The following is an 18,449-nucleotide window of genomic DNA, read 5'->3' as shown; positions in this document are numbered from 1 at the left end:
AGACAAGTGGTGAGATAAATTTCAGATAAGATCAGCACTGTTTGATCTCCAGGAGCAGAGGTTCTCCAGAATTCCTAACAACAGCTGCAAATCTGCAGCAGAAGCAGCAGCAAGAATGTTAAGACCAGCTTTCAAAATAGCCGTGGTCAACTCACATCTCAGACGGACTATTTCCGGCCTTTACTTTCTGAACGAAAAAAACCCCAAGGATCTCCTGGGGTCACTACCATATGTCAGGCAAACCAGTGAAGCAGTCTAATCCAGCAGTGTGTTTTTCTTGTTTTACTGTAGGTAAGCTGAAAGGTTTATAGCCCACTCCACAATCGCCGAATGCCAGCTGTTTGTTGGGGCTGTTTTACGGGTAACTCATCTGGCATCACTGAAGGGCTCCATTTCCATTCCCCTTTTAGGAACTACATAAAGAAACAGCTTTTCTTACATACACAGAATTTTTTTTCTTTTCATTCTCCCCATCTCCAATTCAAATGTTATTCTCCATTTTTGCTTTTCATTTCAGTTTTCATTTCCCCCACTCCTGGAGAACATAATTAGATTGCACTAATTACCCAAGTCTGGGTAGGTCAGGGTGTTGTGTCACTGGTCTCTGGGCTGGGGTGAGGAATGAGTTTTCTGATGGGCCACCTGCAATGGCACCAACAGGTGATTGTTGGGATTGATTGCCAAGTTTGCCTTGGAAAACAGCCCTGCAGTTCCACTGTCAGAGAAAACACATTATTCTCCTCCACCACTTTTCTGCCCTGAAGCTAACAGAGGTACACCAACATTTGCCAGCAGAGAATCCCATCTGTCTCTGAAAGCAGGAAAAGGAGCAGTTAAATGAGGATCAACTTTCCCAGGATTTAGTATCAATTGCTAGTATTTCATTAGCTTACTTGTGTGCACTTCAATATCTTTCCCCACAGTTACAACTTCACAGGAGGAAGGTGTTGCTTTGCCGAGCAGACACATGGCAGACACCTCTGGCAGAGCAGGAGTGCATGGAAGCACATCCTTACCTTGGGGGAGCTGGTGGAATGGCAACAGCAGCGTGCAGACTGACAAGATCACTTTTATTTACTAAACAATTAAACTCATTCACCAGAGATTTAGCAGATCTGCACTGTCATTTGGCATAAAGCTGGAATAGTGGATGAGCCATCACCCACTGAGGCACTGCAGCTCTCCCTTTCCTATCTCCCAGGAGCTCCCAGGCAGCAAGCCATGTCCTTATCGACTCCATTTCCTTATTAATTCCCTATTGATCTGCTCACTGAGCACTAGGCAGAAATAATATTTTTATCTTCTGTACTCTTGGCTGTGCTGCCATTGGATTGTGAAGCCTCCTGAGTAGCTTAGGTTTTCTGTAACCTGGGGAGGATGGATCCACCCACACTCACTGGGAGAGCAGGCATCAGTGAGGGGTACCTGTGGGAAATCATGAAAGCTTGTTGTGTGAATACCTCAGCTGCTGCTCTGCCTACTCCCTGATATGGAAATTTACAGAGTGGTAATTCATTTTTCCAGGTCAAGGCAGTGGCCAAAAATACCCTGAATCATCAAAATCTGCTCAGGATATTGCAGCTACTACTTCCTTCTCTCTAACTGTGGAGATTGGTCTAGTCAGAGCAGTCTGTGGGGAGCTGGTGTCTGTGAGGATGGGTGAACAGCTCAGACACAACAGCTGTTTTCTGTGATACCTGTGCATGGTCTGCCACTGCATGCACCTGAGGCTGCTGTCCCACAGCCAGCAGCTTCTCCCCTGCTGCAACACAGCCATCAAATGTAGGCACCCAGCAGAGGCTGCAGCGCCCACACACTACCCCAGGCACTGCAGAAAGGGTCTGTCTGTCTGTCTGTCTGAGGGGAAAACACAGACATTGCAATGTAATTCTCAACAGAAGAACATAGTGCACTTTTTGCTTACACTGTTCTATTGCTTATTACACAGAGCCCAAATAATTTCCCCGTGACAGAGGTGGGAAGAAAGAGTAAATACAAGGAAAATGTAAATGCAGAGATACACTGTGACAAGAACAAGTAGTGCAGCTTCCCAGTGATGGAGACTTCCAACTTCTGGCCTGCACTTTTGGGTCAAAAAGAGAATGTGCAAGGTGAGTTTTGCCTTTCCAAACTCGCAGCTAATGCTGAAATTACTGAAGCAAGTTGAGTGCTAGCAGCAGTGCCATTAGACACCAAGCACGTGGAGAACAGCATGGCTGGTCCTGTGGGCTCCAAGCCCTAACAAGGTTTCGGATGCTCTATAAACAACACCATCAGCATAAACAGTGCTATGTAATATAGTTGAGAAAATGTTTGCAATCAGTTCTCAAAACAGACTCTTTCATAATTGAAATACTGCAGAGCAGAAAACAGCATTATAATTACAATAAATGGGTGCTGCTGAGTTAGAGAAGATCTTTTGTCTGCAAATCCCATTTACACAAGCAGAGGCAATGTTGGTAGGAGCAGCTACATTACTCTGTGCACTCCACCACAGGGCTTGGATAATTTTTGTCAGTCCCTCTTCTTTTTAACTTGCAATGGGCTTTTCTGGTAAATTAGAAAAAGTTCAGAGACTAAATACAGGAACAACTGGAGCACTGCAAAACCTTGTGATGCTGAAAAAACCAGCACCTATCAAGCAGCAGGTTAAGGGAGGAGTTGATGACTCTATGGAAAATAGACTTTTGGTAATGGGATCTTCAATGTGGCATTGAAAGGTGCAAACAAATTCAATGATTGGATGCTGGCATTAAACAAATCAGTCTAAAAATAAGGGAGGACATTTTTAACAGCCAATGTAATTAACCTTCAGTACGGTTTAGTGGTGGTTGTGCTGGATATTCCATTATTGGAAACTTTAAAAAAATAAAAGGTTTTTCTAAATGACTTCCGAAATGCCCAGAACAAGATGTTGCTCAAAAAAGCTAAAAATCACCTTCATCCAGCTTCAGGCCCTCCTCAGTGACAATGAACTCCTGTCCTAACAGGTCAGCCTGGGTGGGTTAGGAGCCTTTGGAGAGCTTTTATCATAACCCGCTCAGCTGACCAAAAGACAAAACACACATGTAATTTCTGGAGTTTTCTGTCACATCACATGTCAGGAAAGAACATTTCTTCCTCCTCCTGGCATGCCCTATGGAGTTAAGCTCTGCTCTTGCTGTCCATCAGAGCCACTCTTCACCTTGTCTGTCCTTCCCAAACAAGCTTCTAATTCGAGAAAACACTACCTGCACACTCTGTGCTTGCTTTCCCTTTCCCCACCACACCATCCCCCCAGTCCTTTTCCTTGCGTTCATTCCCCAGAGGGGCTTGTCCTTTCTCCCAAGGATCAGAGGGGAGAGGTTTGGGGAACTGGGGTGACCTGCTTGGTGTACTGAGCACTGCCTGGGGAGCAGCTAAGCTGCATGAACAGCACTGGCAGGAGCAGCAAGTGGAAGGAAGCTGCTCACAGGGAGCAACCCTATCTGTGTGTGAAGGAAGATACCACGGGACATTTCCCGTATTACAGCCCGGCCCTGGGCCTTGATCTACAAGCAAGGCAATTCATCCTGCTGCTTCAGCTTCCCCCTGTACAGAACCTCAGCAATGATATTTGCCCTGTTACTGCACAGGAGCATTTTCAGGATCAATTAGTTTAGCGTTCATGCAAAGCTCTGTGGACAGAAACCTCAATACAAGTAGTAAGCACCATTATTGTTACTGCACTTCAGATGGCTACCACACTGACATTTTCCAGGCATGCACCATTAACAATTTACAAAGATAAATGGCCCAGGAACCTGAAAATGCATTTAGAACAACTACCTCCTGCTTACCAGCATACATTCAGCTGCGTAAATGACACCTCATCGCTCAACGTGTAGCTATGGTAACATTTCTATCTCATATACTGAAGTGCACACACACACGTGGAGCTGGAGGGAAGCCAGGCTACCTCATTTCAAGACACACAAACACCGAGCCAGGGAACTTTCCCAGGCTCCCAAAGCCAAGCTATTCCCAAGGAGCCGGGGATGAGGAGCAGCCAACTTGCCCCACGCCTGTCAGGAAGGAGATGGGTTAACAGCAGGAGCTCCACCAGTCTTCAGGGACTTACTTGAGAGCAGTTTTGTAGTGGTAGATTGCTTCAATGTTACGGCCCTGGTCTTTCAAAAAATTGGCATAGTTGTAGTGCACCTTGGCGTTGTGGGGCAGGGTCTTCACTCCTGAGCTGTGGAGAGAACAGAAGCAGGACACCGTTAGCAGCCAGGTTACCCCATCTTCCTCTGGGTCCACCTTCTTCTCGCAGTCCCTCCCTTCTCCTGAAAAGCTTGCTCATAATCCGAGCACCTCGTCACCTCCTGGGCATTTGTGCCAACACAGCTCAAGTTGTAACTCGGAGCTTGTCCCACGCGCCCAGTGCCCCAGGCAGACATAAATGTGTGGCAGCAATTCAGCTCGTCCTGGTCGCTGTCACCGCAGGCACTTCCAGCAGCAACGCTGCTACACTCCCTGTGGCCAGATGCTGCTGTATTTTAAAATCTGAGTTATTAAACTGAAAAACCAAAACCTAAACGGTTAATATTTAGAGGGAAAGCATGTAGTACTTTCTACAAACAGGGTCCCTGCTGGAACCTGAGTGTCTTATAAAGCTTCACAAAGCATCTTATGAAAATCTTGATTTAAATCCGGCCCTGCAGATACCAGAAAGAGGGTATCTTTCCCATGTGCATCAGCCACTAGATGGAATACATGGCATATTCCAAGTACCAGCATATGTGCACTGCTTAAGGCTGAGCAGAGTACGGCCAGGAGGGGAGGGCTAATGGGACTCTCACCCTTAGGTGGCAAAAATAACACTCTGGCATTATAATACATGACTGAGGATATCTGGCTGCACAGCCACCCCATCCCTCCCCTTTGTCTCCCCTGCCATGTGCAGACTGAACCCAACATTTGGAATTAATAATGAGGGCACAAAGACAAAAGCAAGCATATGCTTACTCGCTTAATTGAGAGCACAGAAAGCAAGGTACACCTTGCACAGCCAGAGGAAATGCCATTTCAAGGTTAAACAGAGAAAGAAATCACAGGAGCATGTACACCACGGAAACATTTCCCCTGCAAGAATCCAGAGAAGTCAGTACTCCGTTTAATGGGAGAATCCTTTCCAGCACATAAATAGGGGCTCTCTGAAGTAACGGGAAATAAGGATGGATGAATCTGTTCATGTAAAAGCAGACAAAGTGCTGTTTCTTGCTCACAAGCAGATTCCTGCCAGCTACTCTCTTTTCTACTCCCAGCATCTCCAGTGCTGCTACCTCAGGTAGGAAAAGCAAGGATCAGAAAATTCCCAAGTCTTGTTGCTTTGCCTCGTCTATCTCTCCTGTTTAATTTTGGTTAGCATAGAAGTTAACCGTAATGAGACAGGGTCACAGGCAGCCCCTGCTGTGGGGTGCACACACTCTTGCATGGGAAGAATGCACCCAGAGCTGCAGAAACCCTTTGAGGGGGATTTCATTGCAGAACACCACTGAGGAATTGTAGTGGCAAATATGGTTATCAGCAGCCAGTGGCATCCAGCATCACTAACACCTACTTGTGAGAGCTTCCAAAGCTTCACCCACAACTGCCTTGCAGAATTCAGCTCAACACAGCCATGGTTTGCCTACTAAAATTAAAAGTACACCTTGCATTTTGTTTCCTAATCATCAGGTATTTCCAAATTACTTACTGGGAGCACTACAGGAATAAGACATTTTGTGACTAATCGCTGAATTAAATCAGTTAATTGATGCTATTCTTAAGAGAATGATTTTCTATATTAGTTTTCACAAAGATATACTGCACCAGCAGCAAGTAATGTGTGACTGCTATGGCTGTGTTAATTTCCATTGGCCTTGGGAGCTATTAACTACACACATACAACCTCTGGGCATTACTGGAATATTAATTCTTATACAGAGAGGGTTTCATTACATCAGCATCAGTGTTACAGGCAGAGACATGGCACTCCAAACTGCTGCTCTCTCAGAGCTGTGTGCAAGGAGTTGCTCTGCTGCAGCCTCTGCAGACTGAGCGAACAGTGAGGAGGACATTACACATGCACGAGCACTTCAGTTCTAATGAGATACAGTTTTAACAGTAAGATGCATATGTTTAAATATTTTAATTCTGGACTGCTTTCCTTTAAGTAGAATTTATCACTAATTCTGCTGGTCTCATTTATTAAAACATCATTAATAAAGCTTCTGGCATCTGCGTGCTTCTGCTGGTGGCAGGGGTGACACAGGAAAGGCAGAAATGGGTTTGGGGTCTTAAGATGCTCTCTTCTGCATCACACTGCTCATATTGACCTATTTATTCTCCTCACACAGGCGGGGAGGGGGAATGTTTCATTTTGCAAATGCACATAGCAATGATTGAGGCTGCTTGGAGCCTCTGCGCTGGAGGAGGGAGCAAACACAGCGCTGGATATAGAGGGGAATTTTTGGGAGAGTTTAGGCAAACACTCCTGCTAACTGATTCCTGACCAGTCAAGAACGCTGTTTGCTCGTTGACAGAGGAAACAATGATGTCCACACTGAAAGCCAAGAGGAAAGGGTGGAGTATAAATAACAAAGCAGAACACAATGTTTTTCCATTTATGCTTCCCACAAGCTCATAGTCTCACAATTTCAATATAATTTTCCAGTGTGCTTTTCCAAACTCTCCTATTTCCCTGTTCCCCATCCAGTCACACACATGCCCTTCTGAACACCTACGGCACTGATTTGGCTCCAGCCAGAAACGAGCCCACTGACATTGGACGTCACTTCTCCAGAGGATTTCCTTCCCTTCAGATTTCTACGACAGCAGTAAGCGACACAAATGGAAAATAAACAATAGGCAAACCTTTTTACGTAACACTTCCTCCCCAGGGAAAAACAAAAAGCTTATTAGCCATAAATAAGAGAAATAAAATACCAGTGGTATTTTCCAACCTCAAATACCAGCATCATCCAAATTCCACTTCAGTTGGGAAAAACGCCCTGTGATCCCCTCTCTGGTTTTCCTAAGTGTGCGTTCTGCTCAACACAGTGACTGGGTGCAGGGCTGAGGCTTCATTGATTTTCTGTGATATCCATATGAAAAGTGCTCAGTTTAGAAGAATATGAGACCACGCCTGCCTCAGCAGGAGCCCTGGGAAACGGATGGTGTCTCCTCTGCTTTGGGAACAGTTATCACCAACAAAGGTTTCCTACACCAAATTTTTCTCTGGGTGACACAAACAACCACCTTCCTTGGCCTCCTACCCTTGTACTGATTTCACAGATATCTGTGCTGGGCCATATTAAACTGTCCTAAAGAAGATGCCCAAAATGCAATGGGACTTGCTCTCCTCAGCTGAGCCAGCTTTCAGAATTAACAAAATAACACAGGAGTAAATGCCACTTTTGGGGCTGGAGCAGTTTTTGCAAATTCCTGAAGTCAGCAGACCTGGCTTGGGAAAGAGAGCTGCTGACTAAGAAAGCATCATTTTTGTACAGTTCCTTTGCTGGTTACAACTGGGTTTCCAGGCACTGTCACAAACATGGGCAGCGTGTGAGGACGCTTTCCAGGAGCAGCAGGAAACATGGCAGCTTGACAAGCCTTGCAAAGGTCAGTACAGCGGATGCAGAGGTCAGCCACAGCTCTCCCCTCCCTCTCCTGGCTTCAGACATCAGCGCTGACCACAGTTTGAGCCTGACCTCCTGGCCTGTGCACTCACTCTAGAGGGTGGTTCCTTAAATAATTAACAAGTACGTGGTCCCTGATCACCTGCCAACACAGTAAGACAAACTGCCTGGGGCTTCTAGAGATGTCTCGGAATAACATGCCTCAAATATCTCTATATATTTGGCCATGTCTTATACTTGTGGTTTATTTGCTTCTCATTTAGTCTTTGCCCACATGCTTGTGCATCTATGTGGAGATGCATCATTTCCTCAAACAGCAGCATCCTCCCCCACGCTGCTCCCCCTGCTTTCAGGCAGGACCTGGCAGGATTTCTGCATCCAGGAAACTTGGTCCCTGGGCTAAAGACTGAGTGGCCACAGTGGCCCAGAGATGGCAACAGTGTCACACCATGTCAAAATAGGGTAAGTTTTGAGAAAGGGACAGAATGAGGTACAAGCACAAAACTAGGAACACACTGAGTGTACAAACATCTCCTGGACCAGCACAGAAAAAGCATATTTAATGGAATAGGCCTCAGCCAAGGGAACCAAGGCAGATGAATCCTGCAGAAACAAGCAAATGGAGGAACAAAAAGTAGAGGTGAAAGGAAAAAAAACTAAGAGGAGGGAAGTAGTAATTAATTAAAGCAGCAACCGGAGAAAGAAGAATGAGGAACTTGGATTGTGAGTAAAGATTCTCACAGCATAGACTTCTTAAAAAAATTCAATACACAGAGAATACCAAGTAGGTTGATTTATGTCTCCTTTCCCACATCTATAGATTTGCTCTGTACCTCCTCCTGTTCTGTCCATTAAAATTTATTGTTGTTTCACATACCTCCATCCACTTCTCCCACCTCTCCTCATCAGCCTCCTCCTTCTGCCCCAAAGAGGAGATCTCTCACTCCTGGGATGACATTATCTTTTTGCTATGCTATTCTTCTTTTGCATTTCCTTCCCATCAACAAGGAGGGTCCTACCACATTACAGACTTGTGAGAGATGTGTAGCACCTATCAAAGAAGATCTTAAAAGAACAAGAAAAAGGTCAATAAAGGTAAGCAGCACAGTGAAGACAGCTATAAGAAATGAAAACTGTTCTTTAAAAAGGAACAGCTACAGAAGGAAAAAGGAAAAGAGCGTAAGCGTCAGCCAGTTAAACATAAACCATAATTAGGCAGACCAAAAGAGATTTGAAGAAAAACTTGCTAAAACTATCAAAGCTAATAATGGAATACATCAGATAGAGGAAACCTGCCAAAGATCCCCTAAGGCAAATAGATGATGGAGGTCTAAAAGTAGTGCTTGAAGAAGAAAAGACCACAGCAGAAGAGCTAAATGGATTCTCTGCACCAGAGCTCACTATGGGGAAACCAAAGGAGTTGCCACACAGGAGCCTCTCCTCCCAGGGCAAGACCGGAGCACTGTCTCTAAGTGAAGTGGCAGTAAAAGAGGCTTTAAAACAAATCAACACCCAGAGCAGTTATGAATCCATTGGGCCTGGCAGAATGTGTCCAAAGGACATCAAACATGCAGCTACTAGCTGCGGTAGGTAGCCTGTAATTTAAATGAGACGGGCACTAGGGGAATGGAAGTTGATGAACATGACTTCATTTGGCTCCAGGGAAGGGATCTTGAGGGGGAAACAGACCAGAAAGTCTGATTTTCACTTCAGTAATTTGGGGAAAATCACAATAAATCCTGATTCTAGCACATTTCTGGATAACTAAGTCCAACAAAGAATTAGCCTTGCATATTGCAGAAAGAAGTTATTTGGGAAGCTCTGCTGGCGTTTTATAAACTCAACAGGTTTATATTGTTATTGAAACTATGGAAAGCCTTTATAAATATCCAGATATAACCCAGTCAATCAACATCACATACACCAATGCTGAGCACTTAAATGCTCAAAGGGGTTTTTTTTAAATAAAATCCCTCACTGAAGACTTCCAATTTCTTCAAGGCATCATGGAGTAAGAGGGGAAGATCCTCTCATGAATCAATACTCAGTTGAAAGATAGCAAGCAAAGAGCATGAATACGTGAACAGTTTTTACAGCTGGAGAAGAGTGCAAGCAGGTTCCCAGGAGACATGCAATGGCACCTGAGCTACTTCAGGTGTTCACAAAGGATCTTGAAAAGGGAGCAAATATGGAGGGGACATGTTTGCTGATGATACTAATGTGAATCACGCTGAGAGAATTAACTACACTTTATTGCAAAAGGATCCCACAGTACTGAAGACTGAGAAAAAAGAAACACAGTGCTAGTACAGACACAAGCACCAGAGAGTGTGTACACACACACTCTAAATCTGCACACAGATTGATGTCTAAAACCCTGGTATTTCCAGTCACAGTAGGTGTCTTGGAATTTGCGTTGAGAGTGCTGTGAAATTACCACTCACTGCTTAAGAGAGGTCATAAAAGGCAAGCAGAAGATTAGGAATTAGTAGGAGAAGAGAACAAAAACCAGAAAGCAGTCCTATGTTATTGTGCTGCACATACCTCTGGAAAGGTGATTCTGGCCTCTTTCTCAAAAGGATGGATTAGAGTATGAAAGTATCCAGAGAAGACTGACAAGAGGAATCAGACATGCAGAACAGCTTCCATGTGAAGGGAGTACAAGACCAGCTGATTTCAGCATGAGAAGGAGACAGCCTTAGGTGAAGGCATGGGGGTTCAAGGCATGGAAGTGCCTTTATCCTAAGTGACAAGGGATGGTTACTCACAGTTCATCCAGCACACCAGAACCAGGGGACACCAAACCTTATAATCAGGCAGAAGGCTCACAGCACACAGAGGGAAATCTTAGTGTGTGCACTCTGTAATTTACTATGGAGCCCAGAGCACAGGATGCTATAGAAGCCAAAACTATAAATAGATTTGAAAAAGCAGTCAGAGACATTATGGAAGAAAAGTCCATCAGTGGTTGTTAAAAGCAAAAATAGCAAGTAACTCCTGACTCAGGAAGTCTTTAAATTGCAGATTACTGCAAGCTGGGAAAGAACTGGAGAGAAGCATTATTGTTGCTGGCCCTGTTCTTACAGTGCTTTTTTTCAGCAGCTGCTGCTGATTCCTCTCAGGGGCAGCCCACAATACGAGGTGATCCAGAGAGTTCTGCCATCCCCTCAAAAGCCTGGGGCAGACCTCTCTCCTGGTATGGTCCCCAAAATACCTGAGCTGAAGAGCTAAACAGTTCAGCCTAAGGCACTGAGCCCTGAGTATTGCCCTGGGCTACCCCAAGTCCCTTCCTGGAGGAAAAGGTGTATTAGTTCCAGCTCAGAGCTACACTGCAGCAAGGGAACAGGAGCGGCCAGTAAATAGTAACCCTGCTTTGAACGGAGGCTGGAAGGACACAACTCCATTTGTATCCAACTAAGCAGACATGACCCTATCCCTCTTCTGCCACAGACCCCACAGCACTCCATATTGTCCCTAGAACACTCCTCAGTAGAAGGAAATGTCCTCCTGTCATCTGCTACACTTTAACTTCATCGTTCCTAGACATGGGTGACCACAGCTGTGCACAACACAAAACCATATGATGCCTGCAAGTCTGCAAATGGGATTGTCATATTCCCACCTCCCCTTCAGTAAGAGAGTGGTCCACCTTGGAAATCCTCCTCCCTTCCTCCAAGTGGCCAGGTTTGGGCTGGAGGTGTGCCCCATGTGCTGTGTGAGTCCAGGCCAGTCACCATGGCTGCTGTTGCTGGGAGAGCAAACAGTGTTTGAGGGAACTGAGACTGGCTCACCGGGTCATTGTGTGGTGTTAACAGTGCTAAGGCTGAGGGTTTGATCCCATCCCTCAATGGGCCATTCACTCAAGAGCTGGACTCAATGATCCTTGTGGGTCCCTTCCAAGACAGGATTTTCTGTGAATCATGCAGAAGGAAGAAACCCCAGTTCCAGATTTTGTAAAAAACAGCCCCACTAAGAGAGCTCCAACCACTTCAGTAGTGTTTCCTGAAGACCAAAGAGTACACATAAAAAACAATTTCATACTTTTAGTGCTGCATAAATTAAACTTTGCTCTGGCCTATAAGTTAGGAAATAAAGCTCAACCCGTGTGCAGATCACCTGCGTTTCTGCAATTACTTCACAATTAGACAACTGCTGAAAGCAGCTGGAGGCAAATGCAATACATTTTGTAGCAAAACACAAAATGAAACAGTCTGTTTCAAAGCAAGAAAATACATAAATGAGGTTGTTAACAGAGCTGTTTGGCAAAGAGTAATCAAATAAAATGAAATATGGTACATTAAGTTTGGCACTTTGTGGCATTTTATTTTTGTCATTAGAACATTGCTAAAGAAATTTCAATATATTCAGTAGCGTTACTATGGCATTCTGAAGCATTGCAAAAAACTTTTGCTATGCCTTTAGAAATGAAAGCATTACACTATCATTAAATCTACAGAATCAAAGTTATTTAAAACCAGCATGTCTTAAAAATATGCTTGTCAGAACCAAAGTTTGTCCATCAGCATATTAACTACTGATACCAGGTTTTGCAGCTATCAGACAACAGAAAGTGTTATTTTATGATAATAAAAGTGTTAATTAGATCAATACATCAATAGCACAACTTTTTTTCTAAAGAAAACTATTCCATGTGACAAACTTATTTTAAACAATGAACTTGCAAGTATTCTCCTGTGGTCACTCCTACCTGAAAAGGGATTCTCGTGACAGCCAGATTTCATTCTGTTTCACAGTCTTCCAAGAGAAGAGCAGCAGCAGCAAAGCAAAGAGGGTGGGAACAGTAATTCTCCATTTATTTAGCCACATAGACAGCTTTTTTAGACCATGGACAAAAAGGATGCAGTACCCCATACTGAAAAAAAGAAAAAGGAAAGGTGGAATGTAGCAAAAGTTATATTTCAAGTGTCTGGTTTATATGCAAGACCATCCAGTATTGCATTTATTATACAATTACAGGGGGGTTCGGGCTAATGATATTTTCTGGGCTAACAAACTTCAATTCAATAGCAGTTTTCCTCAAGTCACTCCACAATTTCCAAATTAATCTAAATGATAGACCCGGATGCCAAAAGTACAGTCGCATACATAATACCACCCAGCATAATGGTAGCTTACACCAGCCACAGAAGGCAGCTGCCTTTCTGAACAGCAAGCTAAGAAAGCACCATGTAATAACAGTAATACTGAGCACTACTGGAGCAGTGTGGAAATGACAGGCATTTTAACAGGGGGAAGTCTCTCAACAATCCCAGTGGTGGCTGCGATTAATTCCAGTTTACAGATTGTGAAGCTGCGGCAGGAGAGCGAGTGCTGTAGTCAGTGCTGCTGCAGGAGCACGTGACAGAGACCACCAAAAGGCAGAGGTGCCTGCCTGGGTCTTGCACTTCACATCAAGGCCAGCCTGTCCCTTCTAGTGCCCAGCTCAAAAGAGCTGAGATGTGCTGGCAGATCTTCCTTGCTGCCCTCCCATGAACTGACACACAGTCATCTCCAGCCCCCAGCACTTCCATGGCTCTCCATGGATTACTACTGTGGCATTTTCACAAGCCAAATTTGGACTGAAGTCTTACTCCTGAATAAATTTAAATCAATTCAGTAATTATTTACCTTAATTCAAGGGTTATGTTAATTCCTCCAATGATGTCTCTCTGAGTTGGAAATTCAGTGCTTTTGGTTGCTGTACTTCATAATTGCTAATTCTACTTGTAAATTTTTACAACGAATTTAAATTTCTATTGCTCAACAAATTTCATTAGCGTATGTAGAACTCTTCAGGTTGCTTAGCACCTGATTTAGTGCTAGACTTAAAACTTATCTTAGTCCAGGCAGCTCTCCCTGATGAAATAAGGGAGCAGAAGGATCTCAAATAACATTTGCAGACAATCAATAAACAGGGACAAAAGCACAGTCCTTTCCAAACACTGCCACACCTTGAACCCCAGCTGAATCCACATTTAAAAGCAGGCAGGCTGGAGGTAGAGAGATCACTGCACCTGCCCACACTCTGGTCAGAGATTTACAGGCTTTCCTGGTCTGTATAGAGACATCTGAACAACTTCCCGGTGAGAATGCTACAAGGTAAGAAAAACTAAGAACAAAATTTCCCTGTCAGAGGTGACCTTGCAGGCAAGCATGCAAGATGGTGAAAATCAATGTGGAAATCAGAAAAAGGAAAATGGTCCATATTTGAGGAGGTCTGTGTGTGCTTCTTGGTATGGTTTCTCTGCCCTCTTGGAGAGCTGGACACATTGTTATTACTTAGGGTTCACAAAGATGGAGAAGGACAAGAATTCTTCCTTCCACTGCAGAAAAAACCTGCCTTTGTTGTACGTACTGCTTAGCACCACTGCACTGTCTCTGGCACAGTACGGGTGCTTTCTAGAACACTGAGAGAAGTATAGACATATGGGGCAAATCCAGAGACAGCATCAGATCTGATCACTCAGAACTCTTTCACTGTTGTTTTTGAGTTCTCTCATTTTTAAGAAGTGGTTACCTATATATTTACGTCACTCAATTATGCTTGCACTTTGCTGTAACACATTTCTTGTTGTACTTGTGCTGTTTTTCCATTAACTCTTTTGCACATACATATTTATTACACCTACATTAACTTCAAGCAGGCATACGGAACTATAGAGATGCCAAACAACCCAGACTTTACAGTTATTGAACCCTACTTTAAAACCTCTGAAAAGCTAATCTCAGTAATAATCCCTCCCTTTCCAACAAGAAATGCCTCAAAAGCCTGCAGATGGTTTTTGCTCTGTTATTTTGCCTTTCCCCGATTTTATCCTTCCCTTGGAATTAATTATCTGAAATAAATATTATTTAATTGCTTTAGCACAAGGCCACTTTCAAAGTAATTTCCCTGTACCTCCACATATTCAAGAACAGACCCTTTCTACAGAATTGTGAATGCATCCAGAAAACAAATATGCAAACGTCAATGTCTTGGTATTTATGTCAAATCCTGTCCCAGCTGTTGGGAATTTCTGCCTTAGCAGCAGTACTCGGTCTGAGGCACATTCAGCATTACATTACACCTCCTCCAGATCCCCTGATCTGCTCTAAACAGAGTGTCCACACCAATGTATCAAAGCATCTGTCAAAACCTCATAATTATATTACTATTGTTTCTTAGTTCCAAAACCACATAATCTGTCATTACTTACTTCACTTGTTTCACACTAGACCCAACAGACCCAGTACAGAAATTAACTCTATCACAGAGACCATGACATTTTGAACCAGTGAAGCACCAAACTTGCAAAGATGGAGCTGCTCCATCAGTCACTGGACCTGGAGAGTCCCCCCACCCCACCACGCTTCATCCCTAGATGTAAGTTCATCCCACTCCCCTTGATCCCGACCTCACCAGGCTTCAGAGGAGCCTTTTGAAGCTGCTCTGACTTTTATCAAGTGGTACCCTGGTGGAGAGCCTGTACAGGTGAGGCTGCACTCAGATGATGAAGGTAACTTGCCAGGTAATGCTCCCAATGTGGTTAACTCTGCTGTGACCCTGCCACTGCCTACAAACACAGAGAACATTTCAAATAGATTTGCTTTTCTTCTCAGACTGATCAGGGACTTGACTCTGTATCAAACCTTACCACTGGCTCCCAGGAAATCAGGCTTTACTCACACACACAGAAAAAAAAAAAAAAAAAGAAAATGTCTCAAAAGGACCTTTCATCAAAGACTTGTTTACCACTTGAAAAACTTGCTCTTAAGTACTAACATTCCAGACATCTCAGAAGCTACTGCATATGTATTGAGGCTGCAGGGTTTCAGGTTTGGGGGTTATTTGGTTTCTTACTTAACTCTAGCATTTCCTAGGGAGGGAACCATTTCTCCTGAAGGGCTTTTCTCTCAGCACTGCCATACAAGCACTTTTCTGAAATACTTTTTAGCAAAACCAAAACAACAGGAAACAAGCAAAATCCCCAAACCATTTTTCTAAATCCATTTTCCACTGGATTATTGTAAAACTGCTAAGCTTGTTTTCTTTCTTTTTTTTTTTTTTTTTTGGCTTTTGTAGAATAAGTGACAGCCTGCTACAGCAGCAAAAGGTCCATGCCAGCTTGGTCCTTGAGGTCCTGAGAAACAGCCCACCACATTAACATGGTAGTAGATTTCATGTGGGCTCACAATGAGCATGCATTACAGGAGAACCTGTAACTTCAGAAACTCCAGGATGCAGAATAGGTTGGCAAACGGACCAACAAGCCAATGGTTTCATGATTCCTCAGAGTTTCAGACTCTTGCAGTATTAAAGTGGTACCTTAGGCATGCCCTGAACTGCAGCGAGGGCCAAGGGCCAGGCACCCCAGCAGGGAAACCCTCTAGGCTATTGCCATGTGATTCTGGCAGACAGTACACAGGGAGCTGGGTAATGACACATTTTTATTTATAATTCCTCTGGCTTGTTAAAATTGTTCCGCTGTAAGGAAGCAAAGTGAGGCTCAAGCAGATGGAAATGTAGTGGCATATAGACCTTATTTCCCATGGTGCTCTATATGCATTGCCCCATTAAAGCTAGAGTCAGAACAGCATATACTTAATATTTGCAAACACATCTTGGGTAATTGGATTGCAAATTCAACCTTTCCTTTGGCCATTACGGCTCCTTTCCCAAGGCAAGGCTGTTGCTGAAGATGCTTGCACACAGCTCTGCTCTCTGTGGATCAGGTTTCTCCCTTCTTAGTAAAAGTCAGGAATGGTTTCACTGCATTTGGCTCTTGTGGTTATGGCATCTAATCAAAGCCACATGTGCCACAGCCCAGGATCATCAGGATGCTCTGCCTGCATCAGAAACCATTTTACCTCCTTCAGAAATTGCTAGGAGACCTACTGCTGTGGAAAACTCCTGAAGAGCAAGGCATGTTCTAGTCTTGCTTCCTATTGCATTTTTCAAGTGACTTTGCACAGTGCATGGTCAGAGCAGGCTGAGAGCTGGGGTTCTGAGACAACCAGCCTGCACACCAGCAGCTGCAGTTCCAGCCTTTTCTAACTCACCCAGGTATGGCTGTAAAAGGAGTTTATAAAAGGTGGGAGAAACTATGCAGAAAAGATGCTTTCCTAACACTTTTTAATGGTAATTTTGTGGATGTCAAATCTTGTGAACTTGTTGTTTGGGTTTTTTTAAAAAGTGATTTAATCTCAACTACACTAATGTAAACTTGGAGTAAATCCACTGATTTCATCAAAGCAGTTACTCCAGATTTCATAGCTCAGCCTAGATAAGAATCCAGATGCATCCATGCATACATATCAGTTCGGGAAAGAGTTGCCTATAAGCAGGCTGTGGAAACATGGAAGGAATGTTGCCATATTCAGGGGCTGCTAATGCAACAAAAGGGATTATATCAAAAGTATACTGAGACCAGAAAATGCACTTGGCTGTGACATTTCACCCGGGAGGCTCTTTCTGGGCTGCAAAACTCCTTCTTGATTTCCAGCACTTATTTAAGATGACTCCCTTTCCCTCCATAAAAATCAACCCTCGCTTCCACACTGCTCTGAAGCAAGTTTAACCCTTGTGTTCATGACTAAATGCATGCTCTGCTGCTGCCCTTCAGAGAGCAGCGAGCACAGCCCTTCAGAAGAACTGTGTCTGCTGCCAGGTCCAAATGCTGAACACAAATATTTGGATTCTCTGTTTTATAGTTCCCCACAAGCTTCTAAGCCTCAGCACCACACAAATATTACCTGGCACAACACATTTGACATGCTCTTAGTCCTAGCTACTCCAGCTCTGCAGCCTGAGCAGGGGAAAGGCACTGAGAGGAAGAGGCAAAGCCAGCTGAAATGCAGCTTGCAGGCAGGGCTGTTGCTGCAGGGGAAAAGACAGTTCATCCCTGTTAAACTCATCAGCTCTGCTCACACTTCTCTAATGGAGAGTAATTGATTGCAAAAAGCAAGCTTGGCATGCCCTGTGGGCTGCTCCTGCCTCCCTAGAACAGTCAGATGTGGAAAGGAGCACTGGTAAAAATAAGCATAGCCAGGGTGGCTCTTTCTGCCCCAAAAAGCACTCTCAGGCACGTAGCTCCAGTGCTGAGTTGTGCTGGCAGAGTAGCAAAGATGCTGTTTTATGAAAAATGTCAAGTTTTTCAAGGTTGGAGCTGTTTGGGCCAGAATGAAATCTGGCCTTTGAAAAAGAACGTTTCCATCTGGAAACAGGGTATTTGTGTGTGCATGTTAGGTTGCACTTGGGTCATAAAATCATAGAAACATTAAGGTTGGAAAAGACTTTCAAGATTATCAAGCCCAATCTTAGACCAAAAAAACCCCACCATTTTCTGGGTCACCCAAAAGATTCAGACACTCAGAAGCTGCAGCACTTCCTGCAAACTGGATCACCTGAATTCAAACCACTCTGCCAGGTCAGGCTCAGACCCAGGGGTGCAGTGGGTGCACATGCAGGATTTTGAGTCCTCAAAATTCCCCAGCCATAAAAGTCCATGTGCTTATCTGCAATAACCACACTCCACTGGCCCAGGTTTTCCAGAAATTCAGAGAAGTTTACCTTGCACTGTGTCCCAGGACACACTGCCAAGTTTACTGCTGGATTGTCCCAGCCCTGCAGCTGGGACAAGGACAGCTAAACTCAGCAAGTTACAGGCTAGATAATGTAACAAAAGTGTAAGCATGAGCCTAGATCAGGTCTAGATCAAACTGCCACCACCAAGTATTCCAGCAGGGTTTAGATCAGCACTAATTACCCCAAAAAGATGCTGGGGTGTGGCAGATACACCTTGATGTCAGATAAATCAACTCTCAGATGAG

General features: G+C 44.1%; 1 protein-coding gene across 2 annotated transcripts in view; it reads right to left on the bottom strand.

Moving 5' to 3' along the window:
• The window catches only part of TMTC1 (transmembrane O-mannosyltransferase targeting cadherins 1), a 136,062-nt gene that overhangs the window by 35,123 nt on the left and 82,490 nt on the right, over positions 1–18,449 (bottom strand). The window contains exons 10-11 of one of the 2 annotated variants that reach the window (XM_063395651.1): positions 12,349–12,513; positions 4,100–4,213 (exon numbers count right to left, since the gene is read on the bottom strand). In XM_063395651.1, coding sequence (XP_063251721.1) covers positions 4,100–4,213; positions 12,349–12,513 — 279 coding nt within the window. The remainder of the gene's footprint in view (positions 1–4,099; positions 4,214–12,348; positions 12,514–18,449) is intronic. The other variant, XM_063395652.1, reaches the window with a different exon arrangement.

The sequence above is a fragment of the Prinia subflava genome, chromosome 4, assembly GCF_021018805.1.
Source record: "Prinia subflava isolate CZ2003 ecotype Zambia chromosome 4, Cam_Psub_1.2, whole genome shotgun sequence".
In the NCBI taxonomy this organism is placed as follows: Eukaryota; Metazoa; Chordata; class Aves; order Passeriformes; family Cisticolidae; genus Prinia; species Prinia subflava.
Note: the sequence above shows the minus strand (reverse complement) of the source record. Positions and strands in the feature narration are given on the sequence as shown.